This window comes from Amblyomma mixtum, chromosome 9 (genome assembly GCF_055824585.1).
Source record: "Amblyomma mixtum isolate Tamu chromosome 9, ASM5582458v1, whole genome shotgun sequence".
Lineage (NCBI taxonomy): Eukaryota > Metazoa > Arthropoda > Arachnida > Ixodida > Ixodidae > Amblyomma > Amblyomma mixtum.
Window position 1 is genome coordinate 98,531,188 of NC_143020.1, and position 15,113 is coordinate 98,546,300.

General features: G+C 44.3%; 1 protein-coding gene across 3 annotated transcripts in view; it reads left to right on the plus strand.

Annotated features, from left to right (window-relative positions):
* Window positions 1-15,113, plus strand: part of ktub (Tub domain-containing protein ktub) — a 339,341-nt gene that overhangs the window by 260,955 nt on the left and 63,273 nt on the right. Inside the window, exon 1 of one of the 3 annotated variants that reach the window (XM_089559803.1) lies at window positions 13,420-13,610. The exons of the other annotated variants lie outside the window; for them this stretch is intronic. Within the exon in view, the coding sequence (XP_089415929.1) occupies window positions 13,584-13,610 (27 nt within the window). The 5' untranslated portion in view covers window positions 13,420-13,583. Of the gene's footprint in view, window positions 1-13,419; window positions 13,611-15,113 lie in introns of those variants that run through there. 3 annotated transcript variants of the gene reach the window in all.

A 15,113-nucleotide genomic window follows, 5' to 3' on the forward strand; every position in this document is an offset into this window, starting at 1 on the left:
CTATCGTTTTTCAGCTGGTTTTTTTGCAAAAAAAATAAGAAACGCACTTTCTCGGTTTCCTTCGGAGACAATTTTCGGTTGGAAAATCTCCTTTCGTTTTGGCAACAGTGCTTCTCCAAGTTTTCAACTGTTCGCAGCTGCAGTCCACCATCAATCCTAGTTCTGCATTTTTTTTTATTTTACTTTTCTAAGTTACCACCTCACAATTTTCTTTGTTTTTTTTTTGGTCATAATAAATGTACTGTGTTAGGTGTATCATTAATTTTGGACATGTATGTCTTGCGTTGGAATCCTCTACTTCGTGAGATTTCGGATAAGAATAACACATAGAAGCTGCTTTTTGAGCGTGATGCAGCTTTCTGGAGAATTCAGCATTAGAGCCTCCGTGGCTGCCCAGGAATTCTTAAGCCCGAAATCTGTCAAGATTAAGGAAGTATTCTGCGCCCTTCATTCCTTGCTTCTATTTGAAACTCAAGATTCTCGGATTCTGCTCAAAATGCCAGAGTGACGAATGAGCCATTTCACTTTACTCAAGTATTCAATGAGGAAAAGACAATGAACACATTTCCTTCCGACAAATGACTGCGGCTGGAGTCTTGAAACCCATTTCGTGATTTTATTGGAAACTCTTTAAAATCCCCGTACCTGCCTCCCAGAAATGGGTGGCATTGCAGTAAAACATTACTGTCATAAACAGGCGTTGGGTTGTGCAAGGGCAAGAGCCAGTACAGACCAGAAGACAAGCGTTTTGGTATTAGAAAATAATTGCTTAGAATGCATAAGCACTTAAAGGCTTTCCTCCTTTCTGCAAGTCCTGAAATAATAGAACTCGAACACGACTTCATGAAAAAAGAAAACACTGGACAACGTTTATGAACAGATGCAGCTGTGAATTTTTCCCGTCAGGCATTTCCGGCAGCAGCATTCACTAAAATCTTTCATTTCGATGATGATATAAATTTTATAGATTTTTTCTCTCTTCAACGAACAAGTTTTACAAGGAGTTTTGTGATTACGCTACTAGCCAATCAATATGATAAGCCTTGGCTTGAGCGCAGAACCGTGACTATGTCAAAAGGCTACTCCTTTGCATTCCCTTGCAGTCCCTAGACCACATGATGCCCGAAACTGCGCGCTAAAGTCACCAAGGTATAGTCACCTTTTGCACTGTACGGAGATATCGTTTACTTTTTAGGGAGACAACAGCGCACTTCAGGCTTGTGTTACAGACTCTAACCGATTCTCTCTCTCTCTTTCTCCTACTTAATTGTTGTTCTCAGCCAAACTTTTACCTTGCTTTTTCCGAACTACTCATGCCCTACGTTAACGGGTCTCAGCAATCTGCCTCGTGATGAACCCTCGGCCTTTATGTAGTTAACTACTGGTTATGTACTGAAAAAATTAACGCGCTCCAACTGTGAAACGACACAGGACAAAGACGAGGAACACAAAAGGACTGCTGCGCTCAGTTCTTTAGGCACCATCGCCACAATTGTGTGTGCCATGTACAAAAGTTATTCAGTCAAAGGACGCAGGTAAGTAGTGATTTAAGCCCTTTGTATAGTGATGCGGTCACCTTGAATGGCAGCCACAGACTGGTGGACAGGTTCAGATGGTGGTCTCCTTTTTTTGCGGCGTCTTTATCTTGGTAGCCTTGCGAGTTTGTCATGTGGTCTTAGTCTTTATCTTGTGTAGCTTCCCAATGCTAGCGTGTTAAATCATTCAGTATGTATAACGAACTATCCTCGATTGCCGCCCTGCTTTTTCATCCTGCAGTTTTGTAATCGCACTTTTCAGCGCGTGACTTGGCACTTTTCTGTCTTTTAATATCGGGAGTGTTTTGAATACCGCTGAACATATGGGGAAAATTTAAGCGACGTGCTAACTCCATTCTCAGAAGTCGTAATTTCGGAGGAAATAAGACACACCTCGACTGAAGCAGCCTGCAGGAAACACGAATACATACATACTCAATACTCTTAGGCTATACACCCGATATTGAATTGAACATGTGTAGGTACATATTTTAACCTGAGCCAACCAAAAACCTTGTGTTTGGCGCTCTTTGGTCTTAGATGTCCTTGCGCCATGAAAATCCAGAATCATCATCATCAGGAAAAACGAATGGGCAGAAAAGTGTTACTGACACATCAAGCTAGGGGGACTTCAGTTGGAAGGTGAGAGGGGCTCGTTGTTTTCGCGGTAGGCAGTGGCGGTGTCGTTTCCTCCCCTTCCTTGTCGAAGAACTCATTTGTGTGCGGCTCTTGCTTGTCCAGGGCAGGCGCTCTACCGAGCAGGCTAAGTAGGACAGCTAGCATATGATAAGGTGAAACCCAATTGGTCAACAATTTTAAACGGAAACCATGTTACATTAATGCTTCAGAGTTGTTCCTGAATGGTGTAAATACATTTCATTCAAAAGAGTATTTACTCATTATGTTTTACAACGGCTGTCCCGGTCAGGCTGTGCTTCTCGGCCAAGGCAAATTTTAATACGATAGTGTTACGGAGCCCGTGCCGAAGAGAAGCCGGCGTCAGCGTCACCTTCGTTGTCCGGAATTGATAAATCCACGAAAAAAATCCACAGAAAAGCAACGTACGTGGGCCATCTAGGTCACGTGACCTTGTGGCGTAATCGAAAACTGCCCACCGGATTGTGAGCAAGCCGGCAACCATGGCAGGTGGCAGTTAATATGATGATTGGAGTCGAGAGGTTCTTCGGGAAGCGCAACCTGGTTCGCACAAGCCCCACCGGTTGCAGCACCTGCAGTCGCCTTACTGCCGGAACCACTGCACCAGGAATAATATGAAGATAACCATTGATCTATGAATGTAAAGCAGATAATGATCAATTCCGAATATACGGCCACTAACCCAGAAACTCTATCACGTCAAAGCCTTAAGGTGGAGCTGAAGTGTCCCCTCTAATTTTTTGTTTGACTGAAAATTTTTTTTAAGAAAGCTGCGCAGCTTCCTTCCGTAGCTCCATGTCGGCGCTTAGGTTTATGCTAAAGAGATATTACTCCCTCGACTGAAATATACACCTTGCTAGATTCCCCTGAACACAGTGAACTTTAAGCATCATTGTAACATGAAAGGTGCACTGAAGAGGAATCTGAACTCGTCTTTTTGTCGCGGGAACTCGATCTACACGTTCCCAGCATTCTTAGAAACTTCGATTTACTGCCCTGTCTGGCCGATTTCCCTAATTAAATCAAATTAACGCCCTGCTCCCGCCTTTTTTTTTTTTAATTCTACCTCGTACGGTGGGCGGAGTCGACCAACGCGGGGAGTGCCTTTCACCCAGTCCCGTGGCGGCTTGCCGCTCTGCCATCGGCGGAGTAATACGTAGTAGTCCGTAGAAGCAAATAGTCCGCGCGTATTTTTATTTATGCGGGCTTATTTTGTGGCTATATTATCTGCAAATGGAACTATTTATTCACGGAAACCTAAAAAACAAAATGAAGCGAAAGCAAAGCCTCCACGGAGCTGGCTGAAAGGCACTCCCCGCGTTGGTCGACTCCGCCCACCGTACGAGGCAGAATTAAAAAAAAAAGGCGGGAGCCGGGCGTTAATTCGATTTAATTAGGGAAATCGGCCACACAGGGCAATAAGTCGCCGTTTCTGAGAATGCTAGGAAGGAGTAGATCGAGTTCCCGCGGCAAAAAGACGAGTTCAGATTCCTCTTCAGTGCACCTTGAAGCTACTTGAATGTAAAGCTTGCTTTGCCGCACATATATGCTTGCTGCGGCAGTGCATACTTTAAAGGAATGAACATGGCGTAGTTTTCAGCAAATGGTATTGTTAGTACTCCTCGATGACTTCAAGTCATGTTTATGTTATAATTATAGGGTTCCTCTTCATTTTTGCTAACTTTATTTTTATTTCAAAGTTATTCTTAGCTTAATTCATTCGGCGTCATTTAGTGCGGCTGGCGATGGACTCATCACATGCAATCAACCACATGCAATCTGTTATTTCATTTTTCTTTGTTCGCTTTTTCTATACCAGTGAAATAATTTTGTTATTAATATCTGAGTACATATAAACTTCCAATAAATCTCAGCACTGTAATCGATGGGAGACTCCTTCCTATTCGACTCTCTCAATTCATATTTGTTGACGACAGTTTGCTTGGAGACCCTAAACTCATCGTGCTTAAACGGCTAAAGCCTCTCATTTCCAGGCGAACTTTTAACTCCATGGCCTTGCACTAAGTTTAATTTTCAGTGCTAACAAGAACCACTGCGTAAAGTATTTTTTTTTCTCTGAGGCAGTGGCGTATCTGAACAATCTTCCCCATTTGAGCGACCTATATAGAGCCATTTTGTACAGAAGTTGTACCCTTCTATTCTGGGGTGTTGCTTGTATTATTTTGCGTGCTTTGGCTTTTTCTTTTCATTACCTTCCTCCTAATGTTGGCGTCTTACTGCACCTATCTTTGCCTGCTCTGTCCTGGTTAAGCTCTTACTCAGCACATTACAATAAAACAAAGAGAGAACATATTATCGCCGATTTTTTTTAATTGTCAGTTGTGGTCTTTAACACCCCTGAAGACACACATGGACTATGAGGAAAGCCATAGTGGAAGACTCCGAGTTTATTTAGGCCACCTAGGCTTTTTTAACGGGCGCTGACATCGCACAGCATAGGGGCGATTTTGCATCGAAACGCATCCGCCACGGCCACGGCTGTATCCCGGTCCTCCGGTTCCGTAGCTGAACGTGCGAACCACAAGTACACCTCTTAGAATCAACAATTTCAATCGCAATCCTAAATTTGATAAGTACTTCTTGCAACCATAGTTTGAGTATCCCGCCGTTTGCTCAAAAGTCCACCAGATCAGGACTCAAAAAAATGGCTGAGGCTTAACTTGGTTAACCCTGGTCAGATGCGAAGCATATATGATGGCTAGGCTTGTTAATACATGGCTTTCCTTGGTTGAATACTTGATCATTTTAATACAACCACTAGAAGCCTTCGTCGTGGGGGAAGACAACGGCATGGCTACAGCGGAACGCCGACTAACCCCGAGACGCGCGTTGGGTGGGCGCCTGGATTGCCACGGAAGCCGCGTCCGCCTGCTCGGTGGATCGAGTGTTTCACCTACACCGAGTGTGAACGCGCGTTCGAAATGCGCGGGAATGCCGCTCGAGGACATTCCGATGTCTGGGCGATGGCATCGTTCTCCCTCTCCCAGCGCGTGACGGCGATCTGTCGTGACGTCATGTGTCACGTGGTATGTCACGTGGTGTGTCGTCACTGTACCACGTGGTCTGCACGGCGTGCAACCACAGCGACGGCGCGAGGTGGACCCTCATCTTCCTCTGTCGTGACGTCATGTGTCACGTGGTGTGCACGGCGCGTAACCACGGCGAAGGGCTGTAGTGTACCTCTAGTAATCTGCTTCGCATAAAAAAAAACCTGGGAATTTTTAACTACTGTTCTTCTCGGACATGCACGGCTGGGTTCTTTTAGTGCGAAATCACTGCTTCAGAGGTCAAACCGGCTCACTGAGTTTGTGTGAAGCTTGGCCTTGAGGGCGACCTGCCGAAACTTGCCGCGACTGGGATTCGAACCCGCAGCGGCGCGAGTAAATCAGCTTCGCTGGCCACTGCACAAGAACACTATGCTATTGCCACAGCCGATCGCGCCTGGTGTTAAAGTGTAACACACTCTCGCGCTGTGCATTGCGCATCGTCGTCTTCATTGACTAATACCCCTGTCAAGCGGGCAAGTTAAGTGCACTTACGGGGAGTGCGCTTCGGCATCCCGAGTGACACTTTGGGCTACGTGGTGCTTAACGGGAAAGCAAAAGTGCACTCGTAGTAAAAAAAAAAACCTGGCGACAGAAAATGAGCGGAATTTCTGAACATGACGATGGAAAAGAAAAAAAGACTAATAATACTTGATTTCTTAACGTGATAGCGCAAATAAAACGAGGTTCAACAGTTTTTAACGATGAAAAAAATGAAAATAGAAGAAAAGTCAAGACCAGCCAAGTCTATCCAGAATTTCGACAACAAACAAGATGGCGGCGGGCAGCGATGTTGCATCTGATCACGTTTGCTTGTTTTGTTGCTTCGCTTGTAGCTATAACCAAGGATTTTTTTTCTGAAAACAATGTTATAGCACGTAAAATAAAGTTGTAAGTACTTTTTATGCACTATGAATTTTGTACCATTGGAACCGCTGGCGTCGAGGCTAGGCACTCGGCCAGCAAAGTGTGGTCCGTCAACGCACTCCTAGCGGAGTGCACTCTCGCGCGAGTGACACTCCACTTGCGTCGTTTAGATGCGGCAAAGTGTACTTACAGCGAAGTACACTCTCCTTCAGTGCACTTAACTTGCCCGCTTGACAGGGGTATTATACTATAATACTACTATCGAACTAATATCGTCGCCAGACGTGCCAACGACCCAGCAAAAAAAAAAAAAAACCTTGAGCCAGCGAGGCTAAACACATGCTTTCGCACGTCTACTCGGCATTAAATGAAATCCTGGGTTGGACGCAAACCCGCCTGGTAGGGTTTGTTCATGGCAAAAATACTTCAAGCGCCGACCGTTCGTTATAAAAATGACGTTTCGACCCCACTACAGCTACCTTGTTTACAATGAAAGAACTGAAATGAAGGTAGGTTATATATGTTTCATAAGATGACGTCAGCAGCGGGAGTATATCGGGGGTAGATTGTCTTCTTTGTGATTTTTCGGCTTTACTGCGCTAAAATCAAGCAGTCTTTTGCTTGAACTTTTAGATTCTTCTCCACAGCATTTCATTGCACGGTCACTTGCCTCTTCGCACGAAATATTTTACGAACTGCCGCGACAGACACGGTCTTTGCACTTTCTGCCCGGTCCACCACCTGAGATCCTTCCTCAGTACGTGGACAAGGCGCTTGGTTGGCACTCAGCTGGTAACGATACAGAGTCATATAGATATCAACACGAAAACAAGCATAAGAAAGACATAAGAAGCACAGGCGGCGCGACAGTCTCAATACGTCTACTCGCCACAAACGACCTCAGTCACGTCGAGACAAATTACCGGAGCTGATGTTATATCTGGTCCCGGTCGTTCCGTTCCGTTGAGAACGTTAGTAAGGTCTCCAAAGAGACATTGCAAACGTCTCCCCCGTGTGTCTTCGGTCAGCCACTCGAACTGAGAGCCTTTCGACGGAGTTAAGTGAAGCCAGACAAGTTTAGTCGAAAGCATCCTTCTTCGGTGGCTTCGTGGAACGACGTGTTAGGAATTCTGGCGTTTTTGCTGTACTCTAACACAGTGCAGACAAAAAGCTTCAATTACCCAGGCTTTCTTGTAGTTTCAAGTGAGTGGAAGACAGATTGTTGTGAGGTTGGACGCAATGCAGGTTTCCTTTTTTTTTTTGTGAGACAAGAAGAAATTTTCTGTCCGAGCCGGTGCACAATATGGCATCAGGGTTAACAGGATGCTTGGGCTGGACTTCGAGTCCGTAAAGGTTAAGGAAAAGTAACAATTGCTAGTTAAACGAATAAACTTAGTATTTCGGTCATTTTGCAGTTAACTGAAACTGTGCCGCTTCAATTGCCACCAGTTTAGCTGGCGCAAAATGCACGTGAAGAGAGTGAGATCTGCGCTGAATTTCCGAAATCGCCGCAGTAATGCATAAATGTGCGAATAAACAGTGTTTCCTTCTTTAAACCCTGTTTCCAAGAGTACGTTTATTAGCTCTCAGAATATTCGTTTTTTTTTCTTTCTATGTTATGTATGTATAGCTGCGAATCTCAGTCTTAGTAAGCGTTTTATTAAAAGAACCGTTTTTTAGTCACTTCTTCCACGGTCTTTATTTGAGTCTATATTGCTTTTGATCCATAACTTTTCATTTCAGCCGCCGCGGTGGCTCAGTGGCTATGGTGCTCGGCTGCTGTCCCGAAAGACGCGGGTTCGATCCCGGCCGCGGCGGTTGAATTTCTTTGGAGGAGAAATTCGAGGCCCGTGTACTGTGCGATGTCAGTGCACGTTAAAGAACCCCAGGTGGTCGAAATTTCCGGAGCCCTCCACTACGGCGTCTCTCATAGCCTTAGTAGCTTTGGGACGTTAAACCCCATAAACCAACCAACCTTTTCATTTCGTACCAATGAAATTCACTGGAAAGTTTTCACTACAGGCTCATGAAGATACAAAGAGTGAAGAGATAAAATTATGACCGCTGAACTACGCTTCTTTGAAGAGAAGTTATGCCTCATGATATCCTTTTATTACGCCTTCATAAAAGCAGTCAGACACTCTCTGCACATACTCCGCACCAATCTTGATGTAAAAGAGACATCTTCTTCCCCGGTTGCACACACACAAATCAAATTAACTTATTCGAACATCAAAGAGCTCGTTACACCGGGTAGCAAACACTTCGGGTTTGTTATTTTTCTGAAGGTATGCTGTTGACAGGTAGCTCAAGCCCATGGTTGACGGGATTATTGAAGGGATGAAGATAACGGAGAGTTGTAGCGAAAGCATGACACTAATTCTCAGAGATACTAACAGAGCATGCTCCCTTCACCCTCTGACATCATAGTGCATTAGCGCCAGCAAGATGGAGGCTTCTAAAGAGAAAAAACGGTAATTGGAAGCGGCAAAGGTACCATGATTCATTATCGATACGACAGGACTCTGGCGCAGCTTCTAACAGCGGCTGTTTTATAACACAGACAGGAAAAGACGACCAGCCTTTGTTGCGAAGGCAGAGTGGCTGACCGCGCACAAAAGCCCGCGCTTCAGAATGAAGTCTTCGTTAATTGTCCGCTGTTTCGCAACGCTTGCTACTTAAGCGATTAAAAAAAACGAAAACAGGGAACAACAAAAGAAAGACGACATCGTGCGAGTAGAAGGTACAAAAACATCAACGAAACTATAAAGGAGTCGGAGCTTATGCAAGAGTAATGCCAACACTTTAAGCGTATCACACAGCCTGCTCATGACTCTCGAGAAAGTTCGCGCAAGAGGCAGCTTTCTTTTTTACAACTGTTCAGCGCAGCGTTAAAAAATGACACGATGTGTGGCCAGGGCGAAATTTTTTCTTTAGACCTCTTTTTTTATATGGTTTCTACGAAGGAGTGGGTGTACTCGCTCGAACGTCAAGATCGCTATCTCGACAAAAGCGTTTCAGCTCCCGTGTTTCACAAGAAGGTCGGAAGGGAAAGAGAAAGGGGGTAGGGGGGATCAGGGTAGGATAGAGTTGGGTGCTGAAGAATAAAAGAGTCTGACATAGGCACACTTTCTCTCGACCGGGAGCCTCTCCAGTCAAACAAGAGACGCTGACACAGTCCCAAGCTTCGTGTCGCAACCCAACGTTTTGCTCATGCCCCCTCCGCTTGCGACGTGACAGAGAAAAGGGATGATTAAATGAGCCCGAGCAAACATTTACGATCTCGCGGCGAGCCCGCAAGGTTGACAAAACGCCCCCCTTTTTCTTTGTCATACGGGCACAGTGGCGCCGCCGCCGGCAAAATAGCGAGATGCGGACGAGAGGTTTGCAGAGGCCTAGCGGTTACGTCAGGCTTCTCGTGATCCCCACATTTGCTGCAAGCTTAGAAGCAGCTTGGCAATGAAACGTTCAGTGTACTAGGGTTTTGTTTTCACCGTAAGGGCTTTGCGCGTCGTGAGCAGCGCCAGTTTCGCGTGAGTGTGGCAATAGCTGCAATATCCCTGCAGTGAAAAATAAGTAGCGTGCAGTGCAGGGGTACCCTAGCGGCAGTTTTTAGCCAATTAGCGCTAGGAGCTCACGAAACCGCTGGTCTCTCCGAATACAGTGGTGAGTGTGATTGGCACGCTGTGCTTTTTACAATCTATTCACGTATAAAGACGAGGTGACGACAAGGGCCAACTCAGTGACCAGTCGCAAACAGTTTTTTCCCTTGTTAACAAATGATTTGATCATACCACCAACTGAACCCCACCTTCTACGCGTTTGACGTGCTGCACGGAACTTTTCAGGTAGTACGGAGGAGGCAATATTTTCATGGCTTACGGGGGCTTTCGTAAACTAGAAGAAGGTTATTTCTCTGTAACTAGTACTCTGTTTCCCGCCAGCATTCTTGCGAAATTCGTTACGCAGTAAAGGTTTGTGTTTGGGGGAGAGAAAACACAATGTAAGCCACGGCTGCCTTCCTGCCCATGAACATGTAAACGTTCTCCTATTACTGACATCACACCTGCAACTTGTGCAAGCTCTAGCCATTGGGCGCTGGCAGATATTGGCTGTAAGTGATGCGTATCAACTGTGGCTATTGGATCGAAGATTGGAGACAATGTGAAGGCCCCGTTGTTTCTAGAACTGTGTAACGACATACAGCGCATGAATATAAAGCTGTCCTGTGATGGGTGCGGGGAGGGACAATGTAGAATGCTTGTCTTTTCTTTTTTTTTCTCTTGGAAAGCTTCGTACGTATTTGAAGACCGATAGTCACTGACCGGTTATCAAAGTCGGTTATCGATAGAAGGAGCGATATCGTTTGTTCACTATATGGAAGAACATTTCTCGAGGGATTGCTCACAGTAATCAACAGAGGTTCATAAAACAGAGTAAAAAAAGCATGGTAGTGATTGGCGAAAAAAAGAACCGAGTGAAAGGGAATTAGTTTGTATAAACGAGTGACTATATCAGTTATGTCGAAGCGAAAAAATGATTTATCAACTGGTAAACGCTTATAATTTTCTAATAAGTGACATACCCCCAAAAAAAAATACACTTCTCTACATTGATGGATGTTTGTCTTCCAAGCTGATATCGACAAAAATGTGACCAAACAAAATAAATTTGCTTGAATATTTGGCATACAATGACATAAAAAAAAATTAAACACGCATCACTGAGGCGCTGAAAAGATATCCCCGGTGTGCTGAGCTAGTTTGGAACAAAAATATTTTGAGAAAGAGTTTCAGAAAAATTTAAGCATTAACTAATTTCTTTAAAGTCACTTGAAATCGCCATACGGACAACGACTGCGAAATTTCTCCAGTCGCTTTAATCATGAAACCGCACTTACCGTAGGCCTGTAGATTAGCTTGCAATGGTTCTTCACGCAGAAATAAGGAACAAATTGGCATACCCTTTCTTAGTAACGCACGATGAAATTAAAAAGTAAAGCTCACCAGCAATTTACAAAACTAGTGTTAACATGGTAAATCAGTTCAATGATCACAGGCTGCGCGAAAGCCTGTAGTCTATTTCGGTTACTGCTATTCGACACGTGTTCTTGCTTACTGACTGAAAAAAAACAACAAAAAAAAACGGATGAATGTTTCACAGAAAGTAAGCCTCCGTCTCAAGAACGTATGAAAGAAAGACGTAAGAACTGTATGGAGCTATCAAGAACGTATGAAAGAAAGTCCTAAGAACTGTATGGAGGTAACAAAAACATAGTACCACCAGTCCCTATTTCTCACAACCATAGAAAGCAGAAAAAAAGAAGGAACTCTTAAAAGAAGTGAAGAAGGAAGAAGGGAGAAAAGGCATTCTTGTCTTTTGGGCTGCATTTCGACCATGGAATACCAACTAGCCCATCAGGTCAGTTTCAGAAAGACAGAATGAAAGAATGGAGGAAAGAAAGCAAGTGTGGTGGAAAGTAAAGAATGAAAGAAATTAAGGTAGAAAGTATGGTAGAAAGAAATGGAGAGCAGAAGTAAAGAGGTAAAGAAAATAAGAGAAGAAAGAAAGAAAGAAAGAGAGAGAGAGAGAGAGAAAGGAAGAAAGAAAGAAAGAAGGAAAGAAAGAAAGAAAGAAAGAAAGAAGGAAAGAAGGAAGGAAAGAAGGAAGGAAAGAAGGAAAGAAAGACACAGACAGACAGACAGACAGACACAGACAGACAGACAGACAGACAGACAGACAGACAGACGGACAAAGTCAGGTGGAAAGGAAAGAAAAGCTATAAGGAAGGAAGTAAAGTAAGAGAGAACGAAGGAGATGAAGAAAGTGAGGTAGAAAGGAAATAATGAAAGATATTAAGAAACAAAGTAAGGTACAAAGATACAAATCCAAAACAAATGAAGAAAGAAGAGGAAATAAAGAAATGGAGAAAGAGCGAAAGAAACTAGGAAAGAAAGAAAAGAAGGAAGGAAGGAATAAAAAGAAAGAAAGGAAGTAAGGAAAGAAGAGAAAAAGTAGGAGAGAGAAATAAATTTGTGTGAAGGTGTGCTCCATGCAGGAAGTTGATTTTACTTAGTACATTATTTTTGCATCTGGCTACTTAAAATTTCAAACAACGCTGTGAAGTTTACAAATCATTGCACGAGTTACGAGCATAGACTACAAAGAGAACGCAAAGCGCTCTACTTTTCAGCAAATGCAGTGGCGTCCTGAAAAAAAAAACGAAGAAATTTCTATTTCCGTGCGTAAGCGCAAAAAAAGAAAATGGAAAGGGGGCGAGGGAAACGCACTGCAGAGTGGGGCAATAGTTTTGTACTTTCTGTGTTTATTAAGAGCAACGATCTTTTGCCTAAGTAGCTGCCCGAGTCGGAAACCTAAAAGAGCACATCGTTTTCCACAGGGCTTCCCCAAAGCGTAGGCAAAGAAAGTGGGACAGCCTGAGAACAAAGACACACGTGCTCAACGCATCGTTGCCTGGCAAACCAAGCGTGCCAAGAAGTAACATCTGTCTCCATTCTTTATGGTGCCGAAGACACGGTGCCGTCTGCGATCAGGACCCTCCGCATCTTTTTCTCTCCTTCGTCTCGTGACTGCTCGGACTGAAAGAGATTGGTCCAACTTTTCTCGATGGAAACCTTCATCAAGAAGCGAGGGTTTCGTAAGCCTAGCATAAACGACAAAAAGTTCCCACAGTGAGAGGCGTGTGATAAAGAACGGGGGACGTTAAACGAAGGCTCGAAACTTTTGGTATCCGTCGTATACGCCGAACTTGCCAGTGCCGTTCATAAATTTTGCACGATGCCAGGCCCAAATGAGCTGGATTATTGACCGCTGGCGAGGAGAAAAGAAGGGGAGGGGGGTAAATGTGGGTGGCTCGCCTTAAATTGAACTTCGGCTTTTTTTCCTGCTAGCCGAAGCCATAAAACGCGTCGAGAGCCAGTTTCTTTTACGCAGCCGACCAACTCGACTTTCAAAAGAAACGGGCCGTAAGGAGGCGACGCTGAAATTCTTAGCCCCACCACTGCTCCACTTCTGTCTTTCTATTTACGAGTCGCTACGGCGCTGTCGAAGAAAGACCAGGAAAAAGAAAAACGGGGGGGGGGGGGGGGGGGCGAAGGCGAAACGAGCTAGTGAGGGAACGCGAACGGCGGAGCGTTGAAGCGGCGCTCGGGTTGAGTTCATAACTTGGCACAAGATGGCGATAGTGGTTCGAAGACGCTCGCGCATGCGCCATGAATCGGCCAACGCACGCCGCGGCTTGCAGACGATGGGGCTCATTGAGCAGACGACGCGGCTTCGGGAGAGCGCTTTCGGGCTGGAAGGCATGGCGTTTCACGCACAGTCAGTTTCGCTTTGGATGGATTCGCCCATTTCGCGCTAATTGTTCGAGTAGTTGAGAAACAACGTATCCTCCGTAACTTCACTGTCATCACTCGCCCAAACCTGATTCCTGAACAACATGGTACCCTTGATGTTCTTCGTAATGGTAAGTCGGAGTCGGTGCTTTTATCATGTGCGTTTGCTTATCTCGTGAAGACCACAGCAGGGCTGAAGGATTTATAGCGTGTTTCTGTCGAGTGTTTGTAGTTGTTTTACGTTAATATGAATTAGATATTAGCAGTCTGAATTAGAAGATATATCAGTCTGAATTAGATATTTATCAGGCAGTTCACAAGCTGATCTAGTTGGCACTCGAGGTTGAATGTATCTATGAAAGGATAAACGAAAAACTGCATAATTTCGCACAGTGCTGGTCGTTTATTTCTCCCATGGGGCCTGACTATTTTACTTCCATGAACTTTCTAGTTTCATATAAGTCTAATATTTAGTTTGGAGTTCTGCTTTAAGCTTCTCGCGTTACTTTTGAGCGCTGATAACACGTTGGAAGACCACAATGCGTTCATTGTAATACGGGTAGAGCGTTAACTATGGATATAAAACTGTATTAGCAGTAAGCTTGACTCGGCTAAGTTTATACAAGTAATAATGAACCTACTAAAGCAGCAACGGGTTCGCGTAAAACCACGGCGCAATAAACCTTCCTTCTACGACGTATAGCCAAGAATAATCAACTTCGGGTACGGTAATTTTTACGTGCATCGCACTGCGCTCAATACAGACGCTGCCAACCTTCTCTCCTCACTTACTTAGTTTATCGACTTTCGCCGCCGTGTCATAACTTCGCCCATAAAACACTTTACACACTTGGAAAGCACTTTCGGCTTCCGCCGTGGAGTAATAAAGAAGGGCGCTCGGGATATTCATTGAACGAAAACTTCCTTCACTGCGGAAGTGGAATAAGTGCCTTAGTAGACCTTTAAGGCTGAAAAAGTCAAGTACGCCGAGGAGTTTTTTACTACCGGGTATACATTAAAATGAATAACGCATTGTATACTGTTTGGTTAGAGAAGCATGTTTTGTTTTTGCTTCTTTTTCGCGATGAAAAGTTTTGCATGTCTTTTGGTTCTTGCGTACAATTTGTAGACTCTGACGCGACAACCAACACTCGATTTTAATTCACTTGTTCAATATAAAAGCCTTTGTTTCCGCCAAAGCGACGAAAATTACTCTGTTCTCGCTGTCAGACAACAAGTTCGTGTCGAGCCTGAAAACTGTCATCAAAAAGGTGCCTGTACCATGGACATCACACGTTCACTAATTTAATTGATGGCCTACCTACGCGTTCATCTTAGTTCCTTATCGCAGTAAAAAAGGCCTTTCATTCATTCCTTATGAAGCCAAGATGAAAGAAACTGTTCCGAACTTCTTGTTTTATTTTCTTGTTTCTCGCGCAAACTCAATGTATTTTGTTAGCTTGCATATAAGTTTCGCCTTTTGGTTAAGTATTAAGACCAAGGCGTAATTCAGGGCTAACTGGTTGGTCATTGTCTATCTACGCGTTTATCTAAGTTCCTTATCGCAGTAAGAAAGGTCTTTCATTCATTCATTATGAAGCCAAGATGAAAGAGACGGCTCCGAACATCTTTTT